This window comes from Heterocephalus glaber, unplaced genomic scaffold, assembly GCF_053883595.1.
Source record: "Heterocephalus glaber isolate CG9 unplaced genomic scaffold, H.glaber_assembly_v1.0 deba00001673, whole genome shotgun sequence".
NCBI lineage: Eukaryota > Metazoa > Chordata > Mammalia > Rodentia > Bathyergidae > Heterocephalus > Heterocephalus glaber.
In genome coordinates this window covers 22,752,992-22,774,682 of record NW_028258410.1, presented here as the reverse complement: position 1 = coordinate 22,774,682, position 21,691 = coordinate 22,752,992, and the positions used below count along the sequence as shown (strand labels likewise).

The window sequence follows — 21,691 nt, the reverse complement described above, 5'->3', positions numbered from 1 at the left end:
GCTTCCACCCTTTCACAAATCTTACTTCAAACTTTCTTCACTCCTCAAACCTCCAATCCGCCGTTCCTTGTATTCATCCTCTTCCTCCTAAAGTTTTGGACAGCATTTCTTGAGGCCTGATCTTGCGTGGTCCCCTCCTTTTCTCTCGTCTCCTCCATGGTAGCTAACTTAGAACCACATCAGTTTGTATAATGACTCCATTTCTTCCAGAGCCAGTCCACTCTTAAAGACTCCTGAACCATGGATGTCAGAGCCTACTAGCTTTTAGCTCTGGTTGACACTTTCAACTCTTGTCTGAAATCAAGCTCATGACTTAGTATGCCCCCTCCGATTCTCTGGTTCTCTACCAGTGTTCATTCTTAGTAAAATGGCTCCATTCTGTTGCAAAAGCTAAAATCTGGTTTTCCCACCCCCTCTGCCAGTTTCACTTTCCCTCTTGTCTTCCACATGCAATCTATCAATAGTACCTCCTACTCTCAAACCTTTCTACTTCTCTCCAAAGCCACTACCATCACTTTAATCCAAGCTCAGCTGAACTTTGGCAACAGCCTTTCACTGGCTTCACTGCATCTGTCTGTGCAGGCCCTCTTCCGATCTGTCCTGTCATGCAGAGATGGCTTTCCTCAGAATGCAAACCTAGCTTCCCATTATTGTTACAGTAAGGATGAAATTTACATGTCTGCGATCCTACATGATATGGCTTCACAGTCTGCAGGAGACCCCACCATTCCCATTCTGAAGGAGTGACTTCTTGGGGACAGTGATAGAATTCAATCATAGCCATTAAAACAATCACATCGATAGTTACCTGTTCCTTTCCTAGAAATGTTAACCTATGACAGACTTTTTTTTTCCCCAGCACTGAGGACTGAAACCAGGGCTTTCATGCTATAGTACAATGGTGGTGAATCTAATAGCACATGTGTTTGTTTTTAAGACAAATGATGTTAATGTATTGTCGGGAGCAATTCTACATGATTTTGGGGGAAAATCATTTCATAATTAAATCATGATTAGGGCCGTTTCCCTGTCTACAAGCCAGCCAAGACATATCAGGACATAACTGTTTTTATGTCTTCAGTCACAGCTAAGACCTCAATGGTCCAGAGATGCTGTGATGCTCCAAGGCAGGACTACACCAGCTGGAGACATCCTGGGAGGAACCAAATCTTCATCCACATAGTTTCTCATTGTTCTAGGATCATCCACTGCACCCTCTGAGTCAATTGCTACTTTCGTTTCTGCTGATGTTCTGAATAAAGGGGTGGCAAGCTCGGGGTCTGGGGTCTCTGGCGCCCAGAGCAGCATGGATCAGGCCAAAGCTCAGCTTCTTCTCCAAGTCTCATTTTCTGTCTATGTACTAATGAATTCCCCTTGTGCTGTCTCGGGCCACAGGAGACTAGGACCTGATGAAGAGGTTCTGTTCCCTACGATGTTTCAGTTGCTTTTTCTAAACTAAAACCTCAGTATTCAGGTTTAATTGCAGTGTTGGCTCTTTGTGATAAGTAAGTAGGTCTTGGGTTGCAGTTTAGCTACTCATCTCTTGCCATCACTGCTATTGTATATTCCCATTTCCCTCATCTTCTTTTCCCTTTGTGAGACAGGGTCTCACTGAGTTGTCCACTTTGAGATCACACTTGTTATCCTCTACTTCATTAAGGTGAACACAATTCAGTACCTAGTTCAAGAAGGTAGAGCACCTTCTGGCTAGATCCTAAAGTACTCAGCCTCATGCCAAGTTTTGTGAACTTGAATGGTAGTTTTTGGCCTCTCTTCCCTCACCATGTCTTTCCTAATAGGGTCATTACATATGCTCTCCCCTCTCAGCCAGTTAACTCACTTTACTTTTGCATTGAGGATTGCACCCAGGGCACTGGTCTTTCCTAATAGGGTCATTACATATGCTCTCCCCTCTTGACCAGTTAACTCACTTTACTTTTGCATTGAGGACTGCACCCAGGGCACTGTGCATTCTCGGTAAGTCACTGAACTACACTCCCAGCCCTGTTTTTATTTTTAAATTTTGAAACGGGGTCTAAGTTGCCCAAATTGGCCTCGAGCTCACTATCCTCTTGCTTCAGCCTCCTTAGTAGCTAGGATCACAGGCGTGCACCACCATACCTGGCTCTAACTTCTCACTTTAGGATTCAGTATGAGCCAGGCATAGTGGTGCACATCTGTAATTCTAGCACTTGGGGGGCTGAGGCAGGAGGTTTGCCATGAGTTTGAGGTCAGCCTGGGTTACATAATGAGTTCAAGGACAGCCTGTACTACACAGTGAGACCCTGTCTCAAAACAACAAATCAAAACCAAAAAAACCTCAGTATGAGCTCTACCTCAGGAACCTTTACCCTCCATTAGGCAGGTTAAGATACTGTTGGATGTCTGTTTCACTGTTCTTCAGCCAGCTGTAGCTTTACACTTGGGTGATTATCTGATTAACTTCTTGCCATTCCACCATCAGCCCTGAGATCAGGTACAGTACCTATTTATTCACTGTTGTTTACATAGTACCTACACAATGCTTGGCCTATACATGCATTTCAGTAAATTTGCTCATGGAATAGATGAAAGCCCAAGAAGCAGTACCTTTTATTACTGTTACCATGTTCCAGGCACAAAGTTGAAAAGGTATATTTATAAGTACAAGAGATGTGGGTACAAGAAACTTTAATGCAATAGTTTAAATACATAGTTCAACAAAATCAGTCACTTCAAATGAACATATTACAAAGAACTAAGAAGCTTGGAGGGGTCACTGCTGGGAGAAAAAGGCAGATTCTGCCCAGAGTGGAAGGACACTGACCTCAAGGACTCACCCCATCCCTCAAGGAGCAGCCATAACCACTGGGCTCTTGAAATACTTTGGGTATCTTGACAGGACAGCAGCAGAGTCAAGGACAGAGCCTCCAAGGGCAGGGCTCTGTCTTCCCACCAAAGGAGGGCCAAGACTAAAGGCACTGGGGCTCAGACACAGCAGACTGTGCCAAGGACAGGATAGGGACAGCAGCTGCACTCATGGGGAGATGGCAGCCCTGGAGATCCAGCTCAACAGGCTGCTGTGTCGGTGGGCAGGACTTTTAGTATATCATCCACTTCTGCCCAGGGGTTTAGTCTGTTGAGATTCATTGCAAAGAAGGGGGGTCTGCTAAAGCTACAGGGCAGCACTCAGTCTGTACACACTTGGAGGAGGAATAAAGCCAAGTGCTTTGTTAATGAGGATCTATGTGTGATCCTCTCTAGCTGTCTGGAGTAGGAATGGGGACAGTGCTCCAGCCTCACACTTTAGCTGGAATGGGGAGCTTTGTGGCAAAACAATGTCTGTGCTTGACTACAATGGACTCAATTTGAAGAAAAACCCCACAAGGGGTGAAGGGCTGCTGCCTCTTAGGGGCTGGGGTGGGGGTGCTTCAGCGCTCCCCCTGGGGCATGCTGGGTTTCAGGGGTGGATGCAGAGGGGAGGCCTTGGCTTCTTTGCAAAGGTCAGGTAGAAAGAGCTCCTGCTGCTTTTCTGGATTTTCATTTCAGGTTCTGGTTAACTTCCTGCTGCAATTTATGTGCAGGGCCATTCCTGGGCTCTATCTGTAGGAGGCTGCTGATGTCTGCAAGGCTAGATTTGTAGTCCTAATGGGAGAGAGGAAGAGTGTGAGGAAGGAGTTTGGATGAAGGGAGATCCAGCTGGGGTGGGGACAGCTGTTGAGGCAGCAGAGTGATTTCAAGCCCACTGCCCTGAGCTGCTCTGGGGCCCGGGAAGAGAAGACCCTCAGTAGGTACTGCCTCACCCCATGACTAGAATCCAAAGGCTAGCACTGGCATAAACCTTTTACCTTGAGTGCCTTATAGGCTTGAGCACGTCTGTAAAATGCTTTCACATTTTTTTCATCCAGCTTGAGGGCTGCTGTACAGTCCTTCACTGCCTCCTTGTACTGCTTCAGGACCAGATGGCAGAGAGCTCTGATGGGAAAGACCATTGTAGAAGTTCAGTCACTTCTATGGGCCCCACAAGCTGGAAGGTAGCTGTGGACCAATCTGATTTGCCAAACTCCTTCTCTGTGCTCTTACTTTCTATCTTCTTTGATACAACAATCCTACCCCTTCTTACAGATGAAAAAAACTATAAAAAATGTTCAGCTGGTTTGGAGGGATGAAAGGTGTCACAACTACTACCAGGTCTCTGAGGTGCAAACTAGGTGGGTTTGCTTGACTCCTGACCCTGCCGGATTTAGTTCTGTCATATTGTCTACTTCACTTTCATCAGACACTTCTAAGCAAAGAAAAAGCCACCCGAGACCCACCCCCTTGATGGAGTAGAAAAGTATCTACTGTTAGAAAAAACAAACACAAATACTGAACTCCAGCCAATGATAAGCACATGTTAGGGATGAAATACAAAGACGTTTGCAATTTACTTTGAAATGCATTAAAAATAGTAAGATGGACTAACAAATAGCTAAATAATAAAGCAAATATAACAATACTATTGGTCACTGATGGCGAACCTTTTAGAGCTTTCAATGATAACACATAGCCTGCTGCAGCATGCGAGCATAGGTTTGCCACCACAGCTATAGATGGTAATGTATATGGTATTCAAAGTACTATTCTTTCAAGTTTCCTGTAGTTTGAAAATTTTCATAATAAAATGCTGGCAAAAATAATTATGTACACCCATAAAACAAAATATTCTCCATTAGCAGGAGAAGAGTACATCTCTCATTATTCAAGTCTGCCCTTTTCTCCAGAGACTGTCAATAAAAGCACAACTGTCAGATGTCTTGGAACTTGTTACCCAAGTCCATTCAATCCCATCATCTCAACTGTTTTCAGTGGGTACAGGGTATTCACTTAAGTTTGTTTTGTTTTCGGTACCAGGGATTGAACTCATGACCTTGTGTTTGCAAGGCAGTTGCAGGAACCATTGAGCTAAATCCCCGGCCCTCACTTAGTTTGATATACCTAATTTACTTTACCAATTCCTCATCACTACTATTTTCATTGTTTCCAGTCTGTAAACAAATGATACTACAGTGAACACCCTTGGGCAAGGGACTGCTGAGTCTCAAGGTATATACATTTTAAATTCTGTTTGTTGCTGCCCAAATATTCTCCAAAAAAAGTACTCTCAGAAACAGTAACTGAAAGATTTTATTTTCCTAAAACTATACCAAACTGGGGGCCGGGGATTTAGCTCAGTGGTTTCGGCACCTGTCTCGCAAGCACAAGGTCCCAAGTTCGAGTTTGATTCCCCAGTACCCCCCTCCCCCCAAAAAACCTACCAAACCTAGTTCTCAAATTTTTAATTTCTGCCAATATGGAGGAAAACAGTAAAGTTCGGTTATGAACTTAATTCTTTCCATGATGCTGGATACAGGATTTGTTCTAGGATTCTGGTTGCAACTGATTTACTTTTAAAATTTAGTTGCTTTGGGCCAGGGATGTAGCTCAGTGGTGCCCCACCTGCCTGGCAAGCTCAAGATCCTGAGTTTGATTCCCGGTAACCCCCCAATAGTTCATTTATTGATAAAGCTGAACATCTTTACATAAGGTTAATTGTATGATATAAAATTTATCCAATTTTTCCTTAATAACTTCTATGGGAATTTTCTCCCCCTCATGTAAGTGGTAGAGGATGTATAAGGGGTGATCAAAATAAACCGTGAATATTTAATTAAAAGTTTTTTTACAGTAAAAGACACAATGTCATTAATCTCAACCTGCCCCCCAACACATTTATCCCTCTTGCTACTTTCTGAGGCAGTTTAGTGATCAAAAATATGGTGACCCCTACAAAGTGCTATACAATGGGAAGGCAGGCTTATAGTAAGTGTGTCCTCATCCTCCTTATTCACTAGATCTGGTACTGTGTGACTTCTGGCTCCTCCCTACAGTCACAATGACTGTGCAAGGTAAATGTTTTAAACTGATTTAGGACACTGAAGCAGCTAAACAGCACAACTACTAGATACAACAGAGGACTTCCAGAACTGCTTCCAAGAATGGTGGGATAAATGGGCTTTGATGGCAATGTGTCTTTTACTGTAATAATTTTTAAATCACTGTATTTTTCGATCACACCTGGACTTAGCATATATAAGGCCCTGGATCTAATCCCCAGCACCAGAGAGAGAGAAACCAAAGGCCTGTACTCATTAATCCATCTGTTCATCTTCTCCAGCCTGTTTGGGTAGAATGGGCCTATGATCTAACTTGGGAGACTTAAATAGCAGGTTCATCTGGGGCTGGCAAGTTGTAGGTGCTGGGTACTGAGTGGTGCTACACAGCCAAGTTTCAGCTGCACAAAGACTATGCCAGGGAGCCGGGTGTGGTAGTGCTCGCCTGTAATCCCAGCACTCAGGAGGCTGAGGCAGGAGGACTGCTGTGTGTCTGATGCCAGCCTGAACTACATAGCCAGATCCTGTGTCAAAAAAAACCACAACAAAATAACAAATACAAGCAAGCCAGGGACAAAGCACTGTTCCATAAAGATAGGTATGTGTGAGGTAAAACATTAAAACTACCTGAAGGATATGGTATGATTTCAGCCACAATGCACAAATTCAGTTTTGTAATTAATTAGTCCTCTAAATTAAGTTTATAAGCTCCACAAAATCACAACCCAAACCAACAAGATTGTTTTTGGAATTTGTCAAAATGACCCAAAGGCTTAGCTAGAACAAACTTCGAAGACTGCCAGGGATGCTATGGTTAAGAAAAATGAGGAAGAGGTCAGCTCTACATGACGATATAAAACAAGAGTAATAAAAACTGTGGCACAGACACATTTGCTTAAAGAACAGTGTTTCAACAAAACACTATCCCAGTTGTGGCTAACAAAATATCCAAGAGAATGGGTTAATTGGGGTGACTATCAGCATAAAGGCCAAAGAGAGCCCAGAGAGAGGAGTTAGCAGGTGCCACGTAAACATGGAGCAAACAGGCAGCAGCCTCCTTCCACTTAACCTGGCAACGTGGGAACCTGTGGTCCAGTAGAACCGCAGGTCCAAAACTCAAAAATCCAAACTTTCAAAATTTTCTTTTCAACCTTCTTGGCAACAAAATCAGACCTGAACTGACCTGAGACTAATTATCTTCCTACCACCCCATGTTACAATGGAATTTCCATGAGTTAATTTTACTTATTTTTTGTTTTGTTTCAAGACAGGGTCTCACTCTGTAGTTTAGGCTGGCCTTGAACTCACAGCAATCTTCCTGCCCCAGTCTCCTGAGTGCTGAGATTACAGGTATGTGCCACCACACCCGGCTCTCCATGAGTTAATTTTAGTAAGCTACCTCAGACCCTGTTGGAGTGTTATATAATTCAAAACTGGTACATATTACCTCAAGTTTTGAATAAGGAACAGTGAACCCACACTGTATCAAAACATTAGTGACAAGTGCATGGTGGTAGATAAAGAAAAACAGACATAAAATTTTATAAGTAAAATTTTTCCTTTTAATGTTTATAATAAATGTTTGGATCAGAGATGGTACCTTGCTGACTATATCAAGCTTCTGACAGTAAAATTAACAGATCTAATTAGAACCAGACTCTAATTCTGGAACCACTATTTGGTTTGGTGAATTTAGGCAGAGTCCTTCCTTCTGTGAGCCTTGGTCTTTTCAATGTTCAAATAGAAGACCTACCACCTATCCCTTCTAGCATTGTTGCAGACACCAGTGAGTCCCACACAATAAAGGGATGGTGCACTATCAGTGGTCACTGAAGCGATCTCCTGGCACAGGGCCTCCCACAGACCCCCAAGTCTAACCTCTCAGGCTAGACTGCACCCCGGCTTCCTGTTCCCAGGCCAGGCAACAGTTATTTCACTCTCAGGGTTGTGGGCCAGTATTCTCAGACAAAGACTGGCAATATTTCTAACAAGAGGGTCTTTGAGAAGCCTTGGGGTAGGGAGCAGGAGGCAGACGGAAAGGCAAAGGGTCCTTTTATGGTTATGTTTACACAGCAAGCACACTGCTTTTACATGTGACTAATGAAAATTCTGGGGAGAGAGACTAAAATCCCAGGTTACCCTTTGGCATCCTTTAGTTTCTACCCCTTTAAGAGAGCAACCACTGGCAGTACGTGGCTCACAGTACTTGAAACATGTGTGAATGCATATTCTGAGCATATGACTTAACTGCTAGGGCCTGAAAAACCCACCACAGTTGGAAAGAAAACTATGGAACAAAATATCCAACTTCCTGAAATCCCCAGGCCAGCAGCTCTGTAGAAGATACCTGTTGCTGTACGTGGCAGATTCCAGGTTACTAAACAAGAGGCTTTCACTGTACTTCTCAATAGCTTTCTTATGGTTGCCCTTCTTTACAAGCTCATTGCCTTCTTCCTTCAGAACTCTGGCTCTCTCCACATCCCCAGCAGAAGGCACTAGATACAAATTCAGAAGAGGAAAAAACCATGGAGCAGGTGCCCAAGTGAGATCAGTAAGATCTCTTCAGCATCATCTCTTCTATGTTATCTACAACCCCCCCCCCACCCCCACAACTGACTACACTTTTTCAAATCATCCTTCCTGACCAATGATTTCCCCAATTAATGGCTTCTGGGGAATTAAACAATTTTCATTCAGAAGATGTTGGGGACTACATCTTAATAAACACACACATAATAAAAAACACATATATAATCGAGTCACTTTTGGAGCTCAATTTCTTCACTAATTTGATGGGGCTACAACTATTCCACAAAAGGGTTATTGTTAGGATCAGATCTGAGAATACAAGAGTAAGTATAATAAACTTAGAGCAGAGAATATGTAAGTATTAACAAGCAAGCATCTAATAAGAAAGGCTGTAGCTTCAGGGCTTTTGAAAAAGGGCAGACAAGCCTTCTCACTGTATTTTTGTCTGTGCCTGAGTATTTGCCTCATCTAACATGCCACGTGATGCTCTGCTCCATCTTTCAAGAACAAGACAAGAACAAGGCGAACCCTAATCTGCTCACATTTGTGTTCAAGGCCTTTTGCTGCTTGGCCCCAGGTATTGTTCCAGCCTCGGTTTTCTTTAAAAAATACTGAATATTTCTAACAAGGGTAATGTTATAAGAATAAAACCAAGCCCTGAACTCATCCTCATGAATAAGAAATAGCACATTACTAGGACAGTGCCTTTGAAGTCCTGACAGGCCCTTTCCAACTCAATCCACTCTTGTAAAAACTATTATCCCTGAGTCTGTGCTTTCCCTTGTACTTTAAAAAATATATATAACTATGTACAATAGTACCTATAAATTACCTGTTGTCTTGTTTTCTCTTTTTGAGACAGGGACTCGCTATGTAGTTCAGACTGGCCTTGAATTCCTTCTGAGTGCTGGGATTACAGGTGTGTGCCACTACACCTGACTGCTGGGTTATTTAACTTCATGTAGAGGGCCAGTCTATGGATTCTGTTATGACTTTTTTCTCCCCTCATTATATTCCTGAGATTTATCTGTATCAACACATATAACTGTTTTTGCGATTACAAACATGTCTCCTTATACACATGCTTGTGAGTTTCTCTAGAAGACAACAGTAGACGGCAATGTATGCTCAGCTCCAGCTTCACCTGGCTGTGACGCACAACTCACTGCAATGTTTATTCCCAGTTTACCCTGTTCTCTTTCATCCTCCAACTCCCTACATGTCTCTGTCCAAAATTCTGCCCCTTTCCTACCTGATGACCTCACCGTCAAGGTCTAGTTGAAGCTATCATCTCCATCACATCTCCTCTGTCAACCTTCCTTGACTCCCCCAAACACACTTAAGCCCACTCCTAATTTGAACTTTCTGAACACTAAAGACTACAGCATGTGTTCCTCCTCATATTTTAAAGTGTTCTGTTTCTATGTCTTACTCCCTCATTAGAGCAAAAGCTTCCTAGGGGCCAAGGATACCTCTGTCTTCTGTATCACTTTGAAATACATACGGCTTAGTAACTCTAAAGAACAAAATAAATGGCAGGTACTGTGAAGCCCTCTAGTTTATTAGCACCCCACATTTTCCTTCTAGGGAAGGATGGGGAACACTTACCAGGTTCTCACAAACCAGAGCAAGTGCTACCCATGGCAAGATAGGGGTCCTCCTGGAAAGAAGAGTAACTTCTGCCCTCCCCTAATACTAAGGGTTACTTACACATGATAAATCTCCAGCCCTGATCTTTTCTGCATCTCTGTAACCTCAACCCTTAGAGCCTGCCAGGCTGGGACACTTCCCTTGTAACATTCTAATAGCCTCCCAGTGAAGCTGCTGCCCAGTTCCAATCATTTTCTTACTAATCTTCCAGGGATTCACACAGAGCATGTGTTTATGGGAAAGCATTTCCCTCTAGTTATACCAGTGGGGCAGGTGGCCCAGGGCTGAGTTAGTCACAAAATCTTATCTCCAGAGCTGAATGTGATGGTACATGCTTGTAATCTCTGCACTCTGGTAGGCTGAAGCAGAAGGACTGCAAGTTCAAGCCCCACCTGGGCACTTAGACCATCTCTAAATAAAACATTAAAACGTATAGGGGCTATAGCTTAGTGCAAAGACCCTGGGTTCAATCCCCAGCTGTAGGCCTGGAACTGCTATAGCTCTTTTACTACGAGAGCTTGCCTGAAGACAAAGCTGACACACAACCAGGGAGAATGGAGGGAAGTACTGAAAACTAGAGCGAGTCTCTCTGATAATGTAGTGAATGGCAGGGGCACACAATGCCTGAATGCTTTGGATTTTTCACTTACGTGAATCAGAGTTCTCTTTACCATTTTATCATGATTTTTGTTCTTCCAATCAAAAACAACCTAAGTGATACATTCAAAATGCTGCCAGAGGAACGGGAACTAACACCATATAGTTATGTGTCAGGCTGGAGTTTTATATACCTTCTATTAATTGTTACAGCTATGAGATAGGTTTTATTATCACCGCTTTGTATAGCTGAGGAAACAAATCTTTAAAAAGTTGATTTTCATTCTATTTCTTTTCCCCCCACTTCATTTGTAAGATTGTAACTCGGCTAGATGAGGCCAATTTTTACAGGACTAAAGAACTGGAAGATTCTTTGGGCAAGCAATCAGTTTACCTCTGTTCTTCATAGCTGCAGTTTCTTTGGATTTGTTTTTAGCTGTCTCTTTGTGCTTCTCTGAAGGCAAGGAATTCCACCTCTTCTGGGCTGAGATGGGCACTACAGGGATAGCAGGTAACTTCAGTCGCCATTCAGGCCCAAGTGAGTCTATGAGAGCTCTAGTCATTCTGGAAGAAAAGGGAGGGTTGCCCTTTCAGAAAAGTCACAGTTCTCATCCTCCCTCAAACAGGTATGAATATCTGTTTATAACCTATAACATGATGCAACAGAGGAACACAAGTCTGCCCCCCATAGATGCCTATTTGGATCAGGCACCATAGTGCTCCTTGCCTTTAGCCTGGTCATACTATGTTAACTTTATAAAGTGCCAATCTGTTAAGGACACATTAACTTTGCCCCCAGAAGACTACACATTCCCCAAGAAAAGATTCTGTGTTTTCAATTTTTTCATTTTCTCAACAAATCGTATAAAGCCATGCAAGCACTGGATGTTTGATTATGCTCAGTTTTTTTTTGGAACTGAAGATTGAACTCAGGGCCTTGAACACTGAGCTATATCCCCAGGGTCTTTAAAAAAAATTTTTTTTAGACAGTCTCCTAAATTGCCCAGGCAGGATACAAATTTGTGATTCTCCTGCCTCAGCCTCTCAAGTACTGGGATTAAAGGTGTGTTCCACTGCACCTGGCTAGATTTCTTTTTTTGGTATCAGGGATTAAACTCGGGACCTTGCCTTGCAGGGCAGATGTCAGAACCACTGAGCTAAATCTCTGGCCCTAGATTTCTTTTTAAAATGCCCAGTTTAAGTCATTCTCAAATCTTAAAACCCCTTGGTGGTTCTCATTTCCCTAGGCTAACATGTGAGGTCTAGACCCCTCCCTCCTTCCACTTCAACTTTTATTGTGTTCCACATTCCCTCTTGATCCTCATGTTCATATTTCTCTATCTGGAAAACACTCTTTTACTTACCTTTCCGACCTTCTAGATCCAGCTAACTCCTACTTCTTTTTTTTTTTGGTTACTGGGGATCGAACTCAGGACCTTGCGCTTGCAAGGCAGGCAGCAGAACCGCTGAGCTAAATCCCTGGTCCTCTCCTACTTATTCTTTAGCTCTCAGCTTAACATGCTGCTCTGTGACCATGTCCATTTTGTCAACTGATCTCTAGCACCAAGCTCATCATTTGGGACCTAACAGAGCCAAATACGAACGTGCTGAATGAGTGAACAAAGCCAACTCTAAACCTTTTCTGCTTCTACAGACACATTCACATGTTACAGGAATGAAAATCACACACATTGATTTTACTACAAATTCAGCTGTTTTCCTGGTCAGCCCTGCTGTTTCAAAGCTCCTTAAATCTGTTCCCTAACCATTCTCTATTTTCAAAGCAAACTTCCTTATACCCTAAATACAAACCTACCTCTCTGGGTACTCAACCCTTCCTATTGCTCTCTCTCCTGTCACAATAGAGGAGACAAAAAGGCCAACCCTTCCCCCTAATCTCTGGATCCCATCTCCTCTTGCCTCTCTCAGGGACCTCACCCAGGCAGATCTCTCCACAACTATACCCTTTCTCTTCTGACTATCTGCATTTAACTATTCTTTCCTCCCATAGCGTCAATCCACCTCTGTGTTGATGGCCCTTAAATATTTATGACTGGCCTACATTTTTCTGCTTTGCTCCAAACCCATGTAAATACCCAACTGCCTTCCTTACATCCAACCACCCCTGGACCAGGAATGGAACCCAGGGCCTTCACACTGAGCTACATTCTCAGCCCTTTATTTAATTATTTTTTTGTGGTACCGGGGATGGAACTCAGGACCTTGCGCTTGTGAGGCAGGTGCAGCACCACTGAGCTAAATCCCCAGCCCCCTTTGTTTTTTTGTTGTTGTTGTTGTTTTTGCTTTTTTTTTTGGTACCGGGGATCAAACTTGGGTCCTTGCGCTTAAGCAGCAGGCGGCGAAACCACTGAGCTAAATCCCTGGCCCTGTTTTGTTTTGTTAACACAAGGTCTAAGTTTCCCAGACTCTGCTCGAACTTGTGATCCTTCTGCTTCAGCCTCCCAGAGTGCTCAGATTACAGGTATATGCCACCATACCTGACTTTCTTATTTGTTTCTTGTCCTGGAGATAACTACAACAGAACATGTCCACAACCTGGATGTTCTCTTTTTTTGTTGGTGTTTGTGTGTGTGTGGTACCGGGGATCGAACTCAGGACCACTGAGCTAAACTCGGTGCCACTGAGCTAAATCCCCGGCCTGGTTTGTTTTGTTTGAGACAGGGTCTCATTATGTAGTTCAGGCTAGCCACAAACTTACTGTAACTCTCCTGCCTCAGCCTCCTGAGTGCTGGAATTAGAGGTGTGTGCCACCACACCCAGCTCGTCAGCCCTCTTATATTCTTGCCTTCTACCACCCTACACGCACACCCAAGGTCACTGATGTCCTTCCTATGTGTCCTCTGAATTGTCCCAGTGTTCTCTCTTCACTATTTCCCCTGGACTGCTGCATGCCCACTTCCTACTTCGTTTCCCTTCATCTCATCCCGGAATGTGTCATCCAGTGAGTTTCTCTCTAAAGTACAATCTGCTCATGTGGCTCCATGGATAAAGACCTTTTCTGATGCCTCATTTGCACTTCTTAAGTCCAAACCCCTGAAGACCAGGCCCTGTGTAACCTGGCCTCAATAACCAAGGCCATGCTGAGTTCCCCACCTGCAGAACCATGCGGTATGTAATCCTCTAATATATCACGCTCCTCACCTTTCTCCTTGCTAATCACCTGTCCCAAATCTGTTTTAGCTCAGCTCTCCTGAGAAGTCCTCTGGCTTCCCTCATCCTTCTAGCTGGCTGAGTGACTCTCTGTCCCAAGAACCCCGAAATGCCTTCCATCATATCACTTAACACACTGTACTGAGGTTGCTTATTACTAACTGGTATTTCCCCAGAGACCAGAAGCTCTATGAGAGCAGAAGGTGATTTGTCTCAGTCATTAGCTTCAGCTGGCACATCCTTCCACAAAGTGTAGCACATAACTGGTAGATTTTGTTGAATGACAGAAATTAAAAGAGAAAACAGAGGGTGTTGTCAAACGTGAAGCAAGAAATCAAACGTTATGAAGAAAAGGATTTGCTATTAGTTTGGTGTCTGGCTTTCTAGCAGCTCACACAGTGAGGGGAAACATGAAATAAAAACAATCCATGGGTTGGGAGTCCAGAAGTTTCACTTGAAGGATGTCACAGAAAGGTCACAGCACAATATCCTGACAACATTCCTACAGGTTGTGCCTGAGCTGCTTGTGCGGGTGCCTTAACCTCCCAATTAGAGTTAGATCTTTGCAAAAGAGTAGGGTCTAAATCTCTTTTAAATTTCGTATCCCCAGGGCTGGGGATTTAGCTCAGTGGTTCCGCTGTCTGCCTTGCAAGTGCAAGGACCTGAGTTTGATCCCCGGTACCAAAAAAAAAAAAAAAAATTTCGTATCCCCAACTGAACCTGGCACAATATGTTGAAGAGAGCTAAATACTACTGTGTAAATGAATTCACACATCTAGGTAAAAATCAATCTTAGTAATTTTGACCCCTGCAAGCCTGAGAAATACAACAGCAGATTCTCCCTCCACACTTTCCCTGCACTCATTAGGAGTTTTCTATGACTAGCCAAAGGGATCCCTCCCATATGACAACCAACACAACAGCCCAAAGCCAAGTAAGGAAAATGGGCTTTCCAAGGAGGAGTTCTTCTGTGTACTGGGCTCACCTGCTGACACCTTCCAGGGCCAACATGACACTATTGTCAATCTGCAACACAGTCCTATAGTCGACATAGGCCAGGGGGTATCTCTCCAGAGCTTCAAAAGCAGACGCTCGCCGAAGCAGGGGCTTCATGCTGAAGGGAACCAAGGCCAGTGCTCTAGAACAGAAGGCAAAAATGTCATCTACCTACTGGACCACCAGAACTCCCTTGCAGTTTCTTCTAGGCAGGGTCATTTGTAGTACTTAATATATGAAGTACTTAATATAGAGGTAATTTCTGGCCAACAGATACTGCTAAAAAATGCCAAACCTCAGAACAGGGCTTTTCAATTTAAGATTGAAGTGAGGTGGAAAGAGGGCAGAGGACCACTAATACTGTGAAATTTGTGTGCATGTGCAGATGTCACAGCTTCAATCCCTCCCACAATAAGCCAAGTGTGGTGGCACATGCCTGTAATTGTAGCACTTGGGAGACTGAGGCAGGAGGATGGCTGAGAGTTCAAGGCCACCTGGGCTACAAAGTAAGTTCAAGGCCAGTCTGCACTACCTATCAAGATCCTGTCTCAAACAACAAACACACACACACCTCAAAATGCCAAACAAGAGAGTCATGGCTTTCATGTTACTGTGTGTTTTTACACTGTGGCCCAGTGAGAGTAACAAACAGGATTTGGAGTCAGCTAGAGTGGTTTTCAGATTCCACCTCTGCATTAACCATGTGACTTCAAGCTCCAATCCTTGAGAACTCAGTTCTGGCCTGGGAAAGAGGATAAACTTACCCCACAGAGTGGTTGTGAACACTGAAAGAAGGAAATCTACCACACGTTCCATGAGCATATTCCCTTTCCAGCTCCTCTCCAGTCTACCACCAGGGCACGAATCTAAGGTAATATCACAGCTATCAAGCTTGAGAATCCAATTAGGGGATGCGTGCTAGTTAGTGACAATGAACAAAGGCAGTATAAGACTGGCCTGAAGAGGTATGAAAAGTTGTTCAATATCCTCCATAACTGGTTAGTGATAGATACTCATTTCCTTTCTTCTTTTTTTAGAGACAATCTATTAACATATATCCCTCCTTCTTTCCTCTCATTCATCTAACTCAGGTAGGCAAGTCAGTCATGGGTCTGTAATTCTACAATGTGATAAAAAATACAGTGAATATTTTATTTTTAAAATAAATTTTTACAGTAAAAGACAGATAATCATTAATCCCACTTGCTTTGATTACACTTATCCCATTGTTCTGGTCACTTTCTGAAGTAGTTCTGGAAGTCCTCTTTTGTGAATATCTTTGTTATGCTGTTATGCCTACCTTGATGTCCTGAATCAATTCAAAACATTTACCTTTTCTGGTCATTTTGGATTTGGGGATAAACTAGAAGTCACAGGGTGCCAGATCTGGTGAACAGGGTAGATGAGAACATACCATATATTTTTTTTTGGTACCGGGGATCAAACTCAGGACTTTGCACTTGCGAAGCAAGTGGCGGAATCACTGAGCTAAATCCCCGGCCTAGCATATTTTTATGAGCCTGCCTTTCCACTGAATGGCACTCAGTAGCATTCACCATATTTTTTTACCACACTTTATAAATACACACAAAGAAATTTCAGAATTGCTTCAGAAAGTGACAAAGCTCGGTGTGAAGTCACATGCCTGTAATCCCAGCACTTGAAAGGCTGAGGCAGGAGGATCACTGCAAGTTCCAGGCCAACGGGGGCAACATAGTGAGTTCAAGGCCAGACTGAACTGCATAGTGAGACCCAGTCTCCAAAAACAAACAAAAAAAGAAAGTGGCAAGAACAATGGGATAATTGTGTTTGAAGAAAGGGGGAGTATTTTGAGGGGGACTAATAGAAATGTGTATTTTACGGTAATACATTTTTAAAAAATTTAAATATTTACCATATACCTTATACCTCACCTAAGGTCCCAAGTCTCACAAAGCCTTGAAAACCTGCCTCTAACTGCCCTAACTCTTTTTTAGCAGCAGTAGTGCTAAAATGTCAAAGACACAAGAAGTCGGGGGGCCACAAGGACCAATTAGAGCCTCTCATTCTGAGTAGCCTGGTGACACTTCCTAATACCTGCCACAGATAAAACTGGTAGGATCCTTCCAAAAAAGAAATAAGTCAGATAAACCCACACTATTCCTCAAAGTCCCTCAGGCATCCCAAAATTGCCTTGGGCACTTACGAGGTGCAGTCTTTGATGCAATCTGTGCAGTTTCCATCCTTTAAGTGACAGGCTGCTCTGTTGGAGTAGAGAATACTTTCCTCTTCAGGGTCTGAAGAACCTGTTTAGGTAGAGGCAGAATGAGTGAAAAGATCATCAGTCTGGGAAATGGATGTTTCAGGATACAGGGATGCCCTTTATACCAGCAGCTCTCTATGCTTTGGGGAAAGGTAGCAGAGATGACTGCAACCTGATGTGGCTTGCTTGTTTACCAATTCTTATAGGAGAGAGGGGACACCCAGCTTGCTGCTATTCTCAGGGAAACGAGATCTCCTCATGCACTCATCTAGCACGGAATGTGGTACCAGGCAAAGGATATGCATGATCCTGAGTTCCATTCCCAGTACCCCCCCCCAAAAGATACGCATGAAACACCTGGTTCCTGTATCAAAAAAACCCATGCTAAACTGGGTGTGGTGGCACACACATGTAATCCCAGCTCTTTGGGAGGCTGAGGCAAGGAGATTGCAAGAGTCCAGCTTGGGGAACTCAGTGACTTAGCTACAGCCTGTTTCATATTAAAAAAAAAAATGGGGCTAGGGATGCAGCCTAGTGCAAAGGCCCTGTGTTCAATCGCCAGTATGACAAAAAAATAAAATAAAATTCCACAGTGTAACTACTTGAACATGTTAATTACAGAAAACATGTAAATCAAAAAAAGATAAAGGGGTAAAGAACAATATGATTAAATCCCTGACAAATGGACTGACCAGGTGTTATAGGAACAAGAGAGCCAGAGTGGTTCTATTTGGTCAGAGAGGGCTTTGCAAGGGAAGAGGTAACTAAGCTATGTCTGCCAGGATACTTAGGAGACAGATACCCAGTGGGGAGGAGAACTGTTAGTCACTTTTCTAAAGATAATTATTACCCTCAGAAATCACAGGTCAACTCCCGCATTGTGGCCACAGTGATTTTCTTCATTTTTTAAAGACAGAGTCTTACTACATACCCCTGACTGGTCTTGACTCTTGATCCTCCTGTCTTAGCTTCTGGAGTACATGCACCAAATTTTCACTGTTAAAGATACTTTTCAACCAGTTCATACCCATAGGTCCTAAAGTAACAGTAACAAAACACTAAAAATAGGCGTTGACCTAGTAACTCTACTCCTAGGTATATACTCATAAGGACTGAAAACAAGATCTTAAAAAGTTGAAACATACATTGAGGTGGAAGGAGGGAAGAGGGAGGAGATGGAAAGGAGAATAAAAAGTTAAGATACATTATCTACTATAGACATGAACAAATAAAAAGAGCTGAAACATACAGAAAACCAGATAATAATCAGTATCTTCCACTACATTCAACATAATTATATTTTATTTCCAGCCTTCTTAATTTTTGATATGGCTAAAGCTCCATTCATTCTTGTCCTTTACCCTGTGCTCTCTCCACAAACTCCCAGAGGCTGGTACAATCCTAAAGCTGGTGTGTAAATCCTCAAGCACTGCCTGTTTTTATTACGTATACAGTTACAGGTAAGATACAGTTATCATTATATACTAAACTTTTCCTCAGTGGCATCATATTGCCTATCCTTGCTTTTCCTTCAGTATCATGATACCATGTTGATATCTGATATCTTTCATTCAATACCAATAATAACAACATAATAAATTAATAAATAAATTAATTGCTCTTTTCTCCCTCTAACTTTGCCGGGCTTGGAGACAGAATAGATACATAAAAGTACACTGTTTCCCTTACGAAATAAGTACTCAGTACTCAGAACAGGTATTCTATCTCAGGTCACCAGAGCACGGCTGGTCAGAAATTGCAGTAGAAATTGATGCAAAGGGCATCAGAATCTACAATCCAGCCTGTGATCTTGTGTAAGTCACTCAACCCTTCTGATGCTGTGTGCTCACCTACTACATGAAGGTATCACTTCACAGACCTGCTTGCCAGGGTTCACTGCATTAGGATACTCCCTGTGCTCCTTTCAGGATCAAGAAAAATGATCAGAGAAATACAGACTGGCCTACAAGTTACCTACAAAATCAGTAGCAGGATCAGAACCAAAATCTGGTCTCTGGTAAATGTAAATATCTGATCAGCTCGTCTAGGGACTCAGAATAAACCCACAATAGCACAGCTTTCCCACACCAGCTGGAGTGGGATCAAAGAGGCAGAAACATCAACACCTCACATTCTCCAGCAGCCTCATCAAATACGGCTGAAATGAGAAGGTAGGTAGTCCTAAAGGGGTTTGTGAGGGAGCGAAGGGGACTTTGTAACTGCTAAAAAAATTGAGCCAAAAAGCCTGAATTTGCAGATTTGGGCATAAGTCCAACTAAATGGTTAAAAATTTGGATTTAGCAATCAGACCCATGTTCAAACCCTAGCTCTGACATGTGCAACCTCATTGTGTAACCCTGAGATAGGCAATCTAATTCTTCTAGATTCTTCATCTACAGTGTTTTATTCACAGGGTCATGATAAACAAAGACAATGTCTGTAACATCCAGCACTCAACAAATGCTAGACAAGAAAATAAGAAAGAAGAGTTGGGCATAGTGGTGCACACCTGTGATCCCAGCGCTCTAGGAAACAGGCAGGAGGATCACAAATTCAAGCCCAGGCTGGGCAACTTTGTGAGACACTCTGTGTGTCTCACTACATGGTGGTGTGGGGGATGGAGTGTCGTGGTTACAGCTCAGTATGAAGGCCCTGCATTCAATATTTAACATCAGGGATGAAAATGAGGAAGAGGAAGAAGGGAAAGGGAAACAGATACACAGCAACTTACAGAAAACACGACCCAATACTCTTCTCAAAAGTCAAAAGCTTTAACCATGGGAGCTCCTGGATGAGTTTTGTTTTGTCTTGTTGAGACAGGGTCTTGCTATGTAGTTCAGACTGGCCTTGAACTCATTATGTAGCCTAGGATGGCCTCCAACTCACTTCCATCCTCCCGACTCAACTTCCCAAGTGCTGGAACTACAGGTGTGCACTACCACGCCCAGCTGGATAAGATATTTTGGAGAAAAGACAAGACTTTGGGGAAAGGTCTGTGATTGGCTAAAGTCAGTTGGAAGTCCAGGAAACTGAATATGCTACTCTTCTGTTTAAAACTCTCCAGTAGCTCCCGATAAGGAAATAAAAATCTAGACTCCTTACAAGAGCTTAAAACAGCTACACGATAAGCTTCTGCCTACTTCATGTCTTAGTATTACCTCTACCGGCTTACTATGCTTCGACTCCTGAACATAACATGTTTATTCTGTCTAGGGGGCCTTTTTATTTTTTTGGTACTGGGGATCGAACTCAGATCCTTGCGCTTGCAAGGCAGGCAGTGGAACCACTGAGCTAAATCCCTGCCCCCCTCCCTTTTTTTGAGACAGGGTCTGGCTATGTAGTTCAGGCTGGCCTCAAATTCAGCAATCTTTCTGCCTCGGCCTTCCCAGTGCTAGGATTACAGGTGTGTGCTACCACATCCGGTATGGGGGCTTCTTACTGCCTATTCTCTCCTCCTGTAATGCTCAGCACCAAAAATTTCTGAGGGCTGGTAGCTGCTTCATCATTCAGACATCACCTCAAATAAAAGCCCTTCTTCAGGGGAGCTGTCCTTGCCCTCTCACTCTCAGACCTGCTCCAGTCAACTATCCCATCAAATGTGTCTTCTTCATAGACCAAACTATCCAGAGGTCTTGTTTACTTATTTACTAGCTTAGGATCCACACACCACCCACAAGAATACTAGGCCTTCTTTGCCTCGTAACAGGTATATAACAGGTGCTCCGCTGATGTTAATTTAACTGAAAAATAAAGAGTTGTGGGTAAGGAGGGCTCAGCTGTATTTTCAGGAGCAGAATGAGGCCTGAATAACTTAAGAATTGGAGCCAAGAAGCCAGTTTACAAAACCAATGTAAAGAAAATGCCAGAAGTTTCTCGAAGGATGTCAAAGTCGGGGAGCGGCGGGAAGCGCGCTAAGGGCCTGGGGGCCACTCGGGCGCCGAAAAGTGAGGTCTACATGATGGCGTGGGAGAGGTGGTGGTGGGGAGGGGGATACGGGTGGAAGGAAACGGGCCGGGGAACGGAGGCGGGGGGGGGGGGGGTTGCATACCTCGCGCCTGCAGCAGCCGCAGCGCGCGGCCATACAGCGCGGATGCCTCGGGGTACTGGCCACTGCGGAAGCTCTGGTTGCCAGCAGCGCGGAGCCCCTCCACAGAATCTGGGAGTTTGGGGCCCATCCCCGCCGGACCAGCAAGCGAGGAGAGTCACGTTCTCCCACGAGTGGAGCCGAACGCGTCCGGGCGGAAGCGCAGGCTGCGCGTACCTCAGGCCCGTAGCTAAGGCGGCCGTGAGGGGGCGGAGCCTTCGGGAATCCAAGGCCAGTAGAGGCCCTCACTTTGCGCCTGCTCAGTTTGTTCGCCTTGCCTCGCCAGATGACTCGGGTTGCCTTGGATGCTAGTAGTGCCTTAACGCTAAGGGTGCAGTTGTGAAAGAGGCCAAGTTTCTGTCCTCAGGTTCTTTTTCTATCTGGAGTAGTCAGGCAGGCAATCAAATCACGAGTAAGTGAAAGTGCTTATTTTATAATGTGCTCTAAAGAAAACAAAAACAGGCAGTGTTGTAGAAAGTGACCATGTGGGCACGATTAATTTTTCTTTTCTTCTGGGGAGGTATTTTAAAT

The 21,691-nt window shown here is 43.7% G+C and overlaps 1 protein-coding gene across 1 annotated transcript; it reads right to left on the bottom strand.

Moving 5' to 3' along the window:
* Window positions 1-2,564: 2,564 nt before the first annotated feature.
* Window positions 2,565-21,368, bottom strand: Tomm34 (translocase of outer mitochondrial membrane 34). The gene is made up of 7 exons (XM_004858175.4): window positions 21,125-21,368; window positions 17,020-17,119; window positions 14,824-14,976; window positions 11,062-11,231; window positions 8,239-8,386; window positions 3,828-3,954; window positions 2,565-3,624 (listed from the first exon to the last, which is right to left on the bottom strand). The coding sequence occupies exons 1-7, from the start codon at window positions 21,249-21,251 to the stop codon at window positions 3,520-3,522; spliced, it is 930 nt and encodes a 309-aa protein (XP_004858232.1). The 5' UTR covers window positions 21,252-21,368; the 3' UTR covers window positions 2,565-3,519.
* Window positions 21,369-21,691: the final 323 nt, after the last annotated feature.